Source organism: Hyalella azteca, unplaced genomic scaffold (assembly GCF_000764305.2).
Source record: "Hyalella azteca isolate HAZT.00-mixed unplaced genomic scaffold, Hazt_2.0.2 contig10279, whole genome shotgun sequence".
NCBI lineage: Eukaryota > Metazoa > Arthropoda > Malacostraca > Amphipoda > Hyalellidae > Hyalella > Hyalella azteca.
In genome coordinates, this window is record NW_025940324.1 from 156,192 (window position 1) to 167,185 (window position 10,994).

The 10,994-nt window shown below is 36.9% G+C and overlaps 1 protein-coding gene across 1 annotated transcript; it reads left to right on the forward strand.

Annotated features, from left to right (window-relative positions):
- The first annotated feature begins 1,662 nt into the window (after positions 1 to 1,662).
- On the forward strand, positions 1,663 to 10,861 carry LOC108673459 (ras-related protein Rab-27A). Its single transcript, XM_018161299.2, has 6 exons — positions 1,663 to 1,796; positions 6,122 to 6,292; positions 6,414 to 6,487; positions 6,919 to 7,033; positions 8,422 to 8,534; positions 9,468 to 10,861. The coding sequence occupies exons 1-6, from the start codon at positions 1,794 to 1,796 to the stop codon at positions 9,637 to 9,639; spliced, it is 648 nt and encodes a 215-aa protein (XP_018016788.1). The 5' UTR covers positions 1,663 to 1,793; the 3' UTR covers positions 9,640 to 10,861.
- The last annotated feature ends 133 nt before the right edge of the window (positions 10,862 to 10,994 follow it).

Consider the following 10,994-nt stretch of genomic DNA (forward strand, 5'->3'; position numbering starts at 1 on the left):
CAGTGACGTTACTGAAGGAAAATAAAGCTGTTCGTGACTATCGACGAATAAATGATGTGTGAAAATGAGTTGGAATTCCAATTTTATTGCAACAATCAATTTCAAAGGCCAAATTATAGAAGTCATCCACGCATTTCTTTGGGATTGTTTGGCTATTTTAAATTTTAATAAATGATTAAAATTGTAAGCATTCGTTTCAATGCTGCCGGTTGGAGATTGAAGATCGCATGTCGGCAGGTCTCTGCATGAATAAAGCCGTCAAGCGTTGCCAGATGGTATATTTCTATACAAGATTTCACAAATCAGGTATTTTCAGAAGGTGTCTGGTATGGATATTTTACATCTGGTATTTTCTGGTATTTTCCGACTTACTTGCAAATTTACTGCATTAAGTTCCAACTCTGAAGTTTGAACTTCACCCAGCGTAGGCTCGGATTATATACATAGATTACCTTCAGAGCGGCGCGACTAGAGGTTTCCCGCCATTTTTGGAACCGCAAGTTTACCGCTTGATGAAATAACCTCAATCTAATTGTTAACATTTATCATTTAACATAAGTGCTTAGTGCAATATAAGCCCGAGAGTGATGATCCTTGATTTATTACTGATCAGTGATGATATGGCCTAGCCTCTAGGACGAGTAAGGTTGAGAACCCATGGTTGAACTATATAAGGTTGACCCACGAGAAGTCCCGCCTTTCAGTTCAGCTTTCTTGTTGCGTCTCTGAGATCGAGAAACGTAAACAATCGCGTCATTCCCATGAAGGATTGGTTGACTGGTTCGATCGCATTTCTGTGATTGGTTAATGCCCGTGACGTCACTGAGATCAGTGTGGTCACATACGAACAAAAAGCTCCATCCGCGAAATGAGCTTCTCATGGGTTCTCCTTTTACTAGTTCAACCATGGTCGAACCGATGTCAGCGACGCAAGCTTAATCATTTTAGTTTGGTGGTTTTGAATTCTAGAGTGCCACTTATTGGAGAGCTACTTGAATTCTGGGGTGTCATTCAATATTTCATTGATCTTGAAAATCTTCATCAATTCATATAACTGGCTGCATACTGCATCACTTGTCTACTTTGACCTGTCTCCAATGCATTCGTGGAGCGAGTGTTTTCACAAGTCACCTATGTGAAAAACAAGCAATGAAATAAAATTTCAACTAAGGCACTGGAGTCCGTTATTCGGACCAAAAGCTATCTGCTCAACCGCAACATGTGATCAAAACCGAAATATTAGATAAATGCAATATGCAAGCATGTACGGAAATAAGCAAAAGGAAGATGACCTGTTTCCATTGCTTACTCTTGTTGAGCGAAGGGGAAGAAGTGCCACACTGTGGTAAAAAAGGAAAACATTTTCAGTAAAAGTTTCATTGTAATCAAACACAGGAAAAGAAAAGTGTCAAAATGTTCCAAACCGAGGGAAATAACATAACGTTTTCAATTTAGCTAATTATCGAGAAGCCAGATGAATGTACAGTACATAAGATAATTTGTTTTTTTATTCTAACCAAACCAACGTTTCTGACGAATAGTTTAATTAAATTTGGAAGTATTAGTCTGTTTTTCAACAATAGAATTTATGGTATATTTCCGGTATTTTGAGCTGGGCAATCAGCTGGTCTTCACGACAAGAAACAAAGCTGGCAACACTGCCGTCAACTTGTCATCTGTTATTCTGTAGGTCGAGAGTCGAGACTCCGCTTGTCGCCCGTGGCAGCCTGGCAGACGGCAGTGGCAGGTGGTTCGTTACCTAACTGCATGAGCAATTCACAAGCGTCTCGAGAATGGTGAGTAGTTTTTCATGCAAGTGATGTATGGGAATGGTAATTAAGGAATAGTTATGGTATTTCACTTTAATTAGATTTATCCCATAACTAACCCTGTCAATTTACAATATAACTGGGTCAGAAATTAGAAAGATGTTTTTCTGACACCGACTGACAGAATACAGTCTCCTTTACTTTACTCTTTAGCCATTCAACTTTCAGTTTCAGTCTTTCAAGATCAAGGCTTTACTCAAATTACTGTCAATGACTGAATGACACCTGTCACCTTAGGACATCTGTAAGACTGTAAGTTGCCACTCACACTCAGGCTCAGCAGAATGAACAGCTACTGCATTCAAGTTTTACCTTGCCGGCTGCTGCTTGTCAATAAAGATTGTATGATAGGTACTTATAATTATGATTTGCATGGTTTTATTGGTTAGATAATTAGATTAACACATTAATTAGGACATTAACTACAAAGCTGCTAGACTGCTACGGTGCTACTTACATTCATGATGTGCCAGGGCCCAGAAAGTTGTGGCCCAGGCCACCAACCCACCATAGTGACAAACCAGTGTTTTTTTAGAATCAGTTCATTTTTAATTTCCTCATTGACTCAAGACTTAAACCAATTTCTTATGTAAGATAATGCTGGTATGATGGTATCCATGATACTTTACTAGTCTACTTATAGGACTCAAAAATGAACTTGAGGGAGAGTCTAAGAAACTCTCTGCTTTGCCACTATGCAGGCCACACAGTTTAACCCTCTAGTTCCCGGCCATCAATTCTATGTCGCGCTGCCGCGCACGAGCAGTTTGTGGAGGAACAGACGTAATACTCTCGTTACTTGGTACAGTATGCCTTTAATTATCTTTCAATAATATATGATTTTTCTTGATGCGGAAATTTGGTGAATGAGAAATCTAGAACTTTATTTTAGAAGAAATTTTCTCCAAAGTCATATGGCAACACTGAACACTGTCTGTTTACATTTCGTATGTATAATAGCCGCAGTTTACGATTACCGTACGTTCAATTTGGGGGCGGCGCCCCCCATTTGCAAACTATGACACTTTCCTAAAATTTGTCATTTGCATATGTAACTAGAAGAGTTCTACTACAATGCATCAAAACCTGGAGTTATTTAACCAAAAAATAAAAAAATTGGAGGGGGTACTCTGACAGGCTTTAAATAATAGCTTTTTTTCATGGGTCATATATTTAATTTTTTTAACCTATTAGATATGCAAACTTTTTAAATCTTTCTATTGTGTTATGTAGCCTCAGTATTAGGCCTTTAATGCCCATTGACAAAATTTTTCTATGTCAAATAGTTTTTGAGTTGTGGGGGTTTTTGTAAAAAAAAAACGAAAAGTGGTCTAAGTTACCCCACCGGTCTAAGTTACCCCATTTTACGGTAGTCAATATACTCGCGTATATTGTCGACTAAAATAGTAGAACTATTTTAGCTTTCTAAAGTACGGTGCACGGCACATTTTTTTACCAGCATAGTACGGCGCACGCCGCAGGTCGTTAAAATGACAAAATAAATTCCCGCGCACCTGGCACATCTTCCTGACCATGGCATGGCGGCAACGATCACTTGATCAGTGCTAGTCATTTTGCGCTCACTATTCACTAATCACTATTGGGTGTGTGCTGTGTACTGGTACTGGTCATGGAAAACCTGGAAAGTCATAGATTTGATTTTTCTTTTTCCAGGCCTAGAAAGTCATGGGAATGATGGGATTTCATTTCAGGTTATGGATTATGGAAAGTCATGGAATTTGGAATTTGCAAATAAAAAAGGAAGTGTTTTCCTGTGCTGCATGTGTTAACCCATTAATGCCAAGTGCCAAGCAGTTCCATTTGGATCCAGCACTCAAGCAGAGAAAAATGGATTAATAATAAAATTGTAAAATCAAATAAATATACAAGTGGATGTGTAGGTTTGAATTTTGATACACATCTTGTACAGTTGTACTGTGTACATGCTCTGGCAACATTTGGTTCTGCTGCGCCAACTAGGGTAAACGCACCATATTCTGACATCATGAGACTTTAGAGTATTAATTGTAGGATATTCTAGGATGGTTCAATATCACTGATTCAATATCTAATATATTTTAATTTTTGTATGCATCAAAAGTGAAGTCATACAGATGCCATAAGCCACCAGTGAATGAGACAAAAGTGCCCATGCCAGAGACAATTTCGGGCATTCATTTCTTTTGTATTGGCTTCTGGGTCATTGATAATCATCCATGCAGGATTTGAATTTTCCTACTTATGAATGAAATCTCATGGCTCCTAAGTAATGAATTTTTATGCAGTTTGAATCTTAGAGCCTGATTGTGCATTTTTGTTAACAATTAGATAGGAGGTAATTTATCTAACGGGAATCTCGTGGCTCTAAAAATGGCATGAAAGCTTTAGTCATGGGTCAAATGGTAGATGTACTACTCCATGCCAGTGGCCATGGAATTTATCTACTCTTCAAGCTGTGATTAGAGATTTTTTGTATTTTGTAAGCTTCAAGATTGCTGCTTGACAAATTATTGCCTATCTAATTGTTGACAAAAGTGCAAGATGTTGCCGTATTGGAAATGTGTAACTTTGGAGTGATGAGATTTTTTGTAATCAGTAGGAATTTTCCAGTCTTTTTGCTAATCAGCTGATTTACCCATTTCTTTATTATGGTTGTTATCATATGTGTCCTCGTATCCTCATAGACTCAACTCTCACATCTCACTAACATCTATCTTTTTCTTCTCACTGTCATGGCAGGGGTCACTCCTGCTTGTAAGTTTACTATGATTTCAATACATTCTTCTCTTGTTCTCTCATATACACAATGCACTATCACTCACAGCAATTGCAGTATTTCTGTCTCAACTCTATTACACCAAGATAGGAAATTTTCTTCTCAATTCAGTATTTTGCAGCTCCAAATTGACATTTTTGTTAGCACTGAAACTTTACAGATCTATTTTAACTTGTGTTGAGTTAGATTTCACCCTGCACTGGGAAGTAATTTATCAATTGGGAATCTTGCCACTCCAAAAATGGCAGTAAGGAAAGCTCTGGTCACAGACTGGAAAGTAGATATATTCCACACCTGTGTCACACTCTGTCATGAGGTGTTCCACATTTTTTCTCACACCCTTATTACACACAATACACACATGTTCTCTTTTTGTGCAAAACAGGATGAACACTAGAGTGTTCATTCATACTTGAGGCATTTAGATTTGCACAGAACATTGGTTCTATACCTCAATGACACCATACCTGCATTTGCACTTGGGCATCTCTTTAATCTGATACAGTTGGAGGCAATCCTTTGTTTCCATTCTTTGCTTGCATACCATTAAACCAAAAAACTTGACTCTGTTTTCTATTTTTTCTTACATTGTTTCTCATGTCACTCACTCTATTCCATGTCTGCCCCTCATTAACCATTCATCACTCTTTTCATTATACTCTCAGTGTGCCCTTGTCTTAAGCAATTCACATTTGTGTACTATTGCATTGAACATTCCCAGTTACTCACTCTCATGTTTCACAGTTGCAATTTACAAGCCCTATGTTCATCAATTATTCTTTCCATTTGTACTTCATATCACAATGCTGCTTTCATTTTTTATCCCAGAACATTCCTCATCCCATATCCCCCTTCAGGTCCTCCACTGCTGTCCATCTGAGGCCCCAAGTGCCAGTCTAGCTATCCTATTCTGTACCACCTCCAATTGGTTCTGTTCACTATCATTCCATGCAAACACATTCATTCTATGCATTATTCCTGGAACTGCTGGACTTTTCCTCACTTACCTCAGAACTTACATTCACATATTGGATCTTTCTATTTCTGCACTCTTTTTCTTTACTAACACAAACTTATAGCTTATGCTCTTATTCATTTTTTGGTTTCTATTCATGCCTGAGTAGCTATCTGACTAAAATAAGGCATAACTTAAGTCAAGGATGCCAACTCCACCCCCCAAAGATAGCATGGGAGGATTGTTAGGAAGGTATGGTCACCATTGTAGTTTTCCATTTATGGCCAATAGCAAATGTTCAGTATTGACTTTGCATGTATTGAGATCAATGAGGGTGTCAGATACTGATCCACATATTATTGATTGATCAAATGTTGTTTCTGATTAGACCAGCGAATAAACAGATTTGCCAATTCAATGTCAATGTTTTGTTATGTCCAATGTTCAATGTTATGTTTTGTAAGAACTTAGGAAATATATATATATATATAGTTAGAAGTTTTCTTTCAGAATAATTTCATGAGGTACCAAAATTCCTAAAATAATTTGTTATAATTTCAGATTACAAGCGCTCATGAACAACTTCGTCATGATCATGACTACCTTGTCAAATTTCTGGCTCTGGGAAACTCAGGTGTTGGCAAGACAAGCCTTCTGTACCAGTTCACAGAAGGCTGCTTCAATTCCCAGTTCACATCAACTGTTGGCATTGACTTCAAAGAAAAGAGATTGGTAAGAATTAGGGTTGGATAACTCACACTAAGCAGCAACATAGTGTGGTTTTCTTTGTTTAATCCATAGTGAATACATTTAGTTTTGGTCTTCAATTTTATTAACATTACTTTTTTTGCAGGTACATCGATGTTCAGTGACTGGTCGTGAGCAAGGAGTGCATTTACAGCTGTGGGATACAGCTGGACAAGAAAAGTGAGTTATGTAGTTACTTTTGTACTGAACTTTATGATACATTAAAATCAGGTAATTGATGTTGAATTCAATTAGATAACTATAACCATAGCTAATAAGTGCTCAAAGCTCTGATAGTGTTTCTAGATTTAATTACTGTATCTTGTGTTCCATTTTGTAACTTATTGCTCTGTATGTATTTGTGACTCACTCAGCAATTTGCTTAATGTTACACCTTCAGTCCAAATATTTGTACTGATAAACTGTAATGCTAATTCAGCCCTCGTCTATCTACACTTCTTGAGTGAACATCATTCCCACATATTTTAACAAAAAAGTTCCCAGATTTGTTCATCTTGTATATTTTAATCTATTGCTCATTTGACTCTAATGTATGGCATGTCTTGTGATTGATATGATCTAACTTGCATGTCTAACACATCTTCCATTAGGTTCCGAAGTTTGACTACAGCTTTTTATCGCAACACCATGGGATTTATTCTTGTGTTTGATCTCACCAATGAACAGTCTTTCCTTGATATCAGAAGCTGGATGGAGCAACTTAGGGTATGAAATAAGAGTTAACTGTTTGAAGTTTGGGTCAGTGGTGTTGTGAAGGTTTACCTTGTGAAGCAGCTTATATGCTATTTTCTGTAAAGCTTTTGAGCCTAACTTTGTTTCCAACAGAGGGCTTCTTTATGGTTGTAAGGTAAATAAAACAGCTTTAAATGATTCATTTACTGGCTGTTAAATGTGTTAGTATATTGTTTAAATTCTGTCATAAATTTTCATGTGTGATGTATGAGACATTTTAACACTGCAGTTAGTAGTCTGGAAAACGATTTGCTTTGCTATCAAAGGTTATTTGTTAAATTTAATCTATTTTGTTTTTCTTATTCTTCATTTTACCTACCTATATAATGCCCCTGATGCTTATTTTTCTTTCTAAATAAGTCAAAACATTGCTTGTTTGTGCTGCAGTAATGTCAAATTTTGGATCCTTATTGTGAAAGCAACAAACATTGACATCATATCTTTATCAGGTTACATAATTTCAATGATAAGTTTGGCTTAAATTCTGAAAGCCAAATGTTGCACTCTATAAATGTTGAGTATCAAATTACCAATGTCTCCAATTTATTTATTTTATCTTTTATATTTTAGTTTTGATTTTGTTTGTTTTCACTGGAAATGTTGCGGAAATGAAGATTCTGTCTTACTGGGTCAGGCTCTCTACAAGGCGGTTGGCACTGCTTAGTAAAATCTATTCATTGCAGTTTCTGTTTTTTTGTGATGTCATCATGTGAAGGAACAGCACAAATATTTAATCATTTTTTTTTTGCAAAAATATTCCTCTAGTAGTCACATTTTGGTTATTGAGTTGGAAAAATCACAATTTAGTTGATAATAATAAGCATTTCATGCCTTCTTGTTCAGGAGTGAAATTCAATATTACTTGCTGACAACTTCAAAACTCATGTTGCAGATGTAACAGCAGCATATTAATTTTGGAAATGGGCTCAAGTTAACTATTTATAACTCCAACATAATCCAGGTTGCTTTGAGTATGAATGTAATATACATACTTCAGTATTTTTTCATCTTTCCTCCTGCTTCTTTGATGTTATAAACAATTTACATGTGTAGTACTTACTTGTATTGACTTTATTGGTCTTCACATTTGATGTGGCAGCCTAAGAATACATACCATTGTCGCCATGCAAGTCTTATAACAGAATATTAATAGTGTGCTTCATACTTACGCGTACTGCTAACTTGAACGCACTATTATCACTTATAATATACCACGTCATTCATGTGTCCCTGACCACGCGCCAATAATGCTGCTGTACCTCAGACGCACATAAATCCGAGTCTGTACACAGCGTTATCACTCGTACAAATGTCATTCATGTGTCTGACCCTAACACGTCATCAATGTTGCTGCTCCTCAGACGCACGCGTACTGCGAAAGCCCCGACATCATCTTGGTGGGCAACAAAGTTGACCTGACGGAGCAGCACGTTGTTTCGGAGGCACGAGCACGGGATGCCGCCTTCAAACTGGGGTAATTCTTTGCCTTGGCTCTGTAATTTGCATAGTACTGTAATTAGTTCCATCATAACATGAGGGCTGTAGCCATTTTTCGTTTATAGAGAATACCCTTCTATTGGATATGTTAGGTTGAAATTTTAATATGGAATTTAAAATTTTTTCAAATTTTTTATCGAGAGCTAATGAAGTCGTTTTTTTGTCTATTATGTATTGGTAAGAGGCTTAATTTTGTAAATTTGTACGAAATTATTTAATAATATTTTGCCTGAATATTTTCTAACTCACTGCCGTACAATTTTTTTCTGTCGTGAGTTGTGATTGTCATTTTTATTGATGAAATGAAAACCCCCAAAATAATTATGTTGTTTAAAAATGACTATAATAGTACAGATGAGCCTTGCGCTCGAAAGCTGTTTTATGAGGTCTGTAATCCAATAATTTGATAACGAAAAAAATAGTACTAGCAAATTAATAAAATTCTAGCTATAAATCCCAATATTTTACTAGTGAATGAACAGAAATGGGTTTTTCGATTTGGCGCCAAGTTTGATTATAAATGTTTTCCCTGGAAGGAGTTTACTTTACTACTTTGTGAAGAAAGAAATGCATTCCGAGCTACACAATTTTATACTTTGCATGATTCAATTTCACTTTTAGTTGCAAATAACGACTTTAAGTGTCCTACCAACTTTGATTTCAGGAGCAATATGGCCCAGTAATTAGAGTTTAGAGTGTCAGGATTTCTACCATTTCTAGAATCACGTTTGTTCAGGTTTAGCCTATTTAACACGGTCACCACCATGATTTATTATTACTACTAAATAACTACCTACTGACACGAAGTTTGAAAAGTGACGAGACTATTTAAAAATTTTACAGCGTGAACTTTCACCACTAAATACAAGTGATGACATAAGATGCTACAAAACTGTTTGTAATTCTGCAGCGTACCGTACATGGAAGCGTCGGCAGCGACAGGCTTCAACGTGACGGCGTGCGTGCTGGCGCTGGTCGACGCAGTGCTGCTGCGCATGAATAGAGTGGTGGACGACACGAGACTCACGCTCGGCAAGACCGTATCACCCGATGATGAAGTGACTTCGGTCTGTGTTTGCTGAGACGCAGTTACCGTCTGCAGAGAAAGGGTTGTGTGTGCGTCAGAGCAATAGAGATCACGCAGGTTTTTGTACTGTGAAGGATCCGTATGTATAGTCACCTGATAAGATGGATGGCTCTGTAAAACGTTGTGACCGACGATGATGATGATGCCGTCACGGTCTTAAGTCGTCAGAAACGCTGCCGCGATCTGGAGAAGACGAACGGCATTGGTGTGGAAAAAATGGATACGTAGAAGGTTTCATTAACTAAGAAGCTGATTTTTAAAAAATAATAATGAGAAAACGTGAGATCCTGTTGACTGAATCCGGTTGACGGAATCATAATGGTGTAATTGAATTGAACTATATATAGTAATTAGTGTATACCGTACTTGAAGCTTTCTTTGTGTTGATTCTGCAATTGGATGGTTCCGATAAAAAATTCAATTTTATCTCTATAGGTACTTGTTTATCAAATAATCCAAATACCTATCTGTTCATTTCCAGTGAATCTCATTACTGATTCCTTAAGTTCATTAGGTAGTTGCCAGAAATAGATCTCTAACTTGTCCAGCTCGTACGTTATCGATTCTAGTCCAGCCTGCTGGACACATCGTAGAAATCAAACCGAGATTGATCTCAGTGATTTATATTATCATTGCCTTTTCAATTCACTAATGAACGTGCTTCCAGTTAATTATTTTCGTTATAAATTGCCATTTTCTTTAAACCGTTTTACGTCGAGTTGAATATTTTTTGTTGAACGACTGCTCATCGCTCAGTCTTGAACGACTTGAATCTCATCGTTCAAGCCTTGAATTCCCTTTGAAGGACTTCTTCGTTTTGGGGGAAAAACGTCAGATCTACAGTCGTCAAAACTACAACGGTTTATTGCGACGCGGCAATACCGTAAGGAAGAAATTTTTGGAGATTCTAAACGAAATTGTGTAACCTTTATTAATCTTAGTTTATCATGAAATCATCTTATCGAATTTTAAAGTACAGCTTCTAAGGGCATCGCACCTTTCTTTATTCTTTACAAAGAAATGAAAAGCTCACGGAATTCCGTTTGTTTTCGAATGTATGACCTTTTTAAAGTACCTAATGAAGATTAATTTATCAATTTTGGCGGTTTCGTTAATTCTTATTTCATTTTTGATACATAAAAATATTAACCTTAGTTTTGGTAAGACCATTAATCATAGTTTGTAATTGTTTGTTGGAGTAAATTCTTACGATTTCATGTTGCCTCTTCTTTCCCACCTAGTACTAGGACCTAGTGTGTTGTGGTGTAGAGGACTGTGAACCTCGGCTGGGTGTGTAGACTTTTTGGAACTCTTTTTATTTGGCGCGATTAAGTTAAAAGTTAAAAATTG

Coding starts and splice junctions, on each gene's coding strand:
- LOC108673459 (XM_018161299.2), top strand. Junction 7,034..8,421: donor GCTGGATGGAGCAACTTAGG/GTATGAAATAAG, acceptor GCTGCTCCTCAG/ACGCACGCGTACTGCGAAAG. Junction 8,535..9,467: donor GATGCCGCCTTCAAACTGGG/GTAATTCTTTGC, acceptor GTAATTCTGCAG/CGTACCGTACATGGAAGCGT.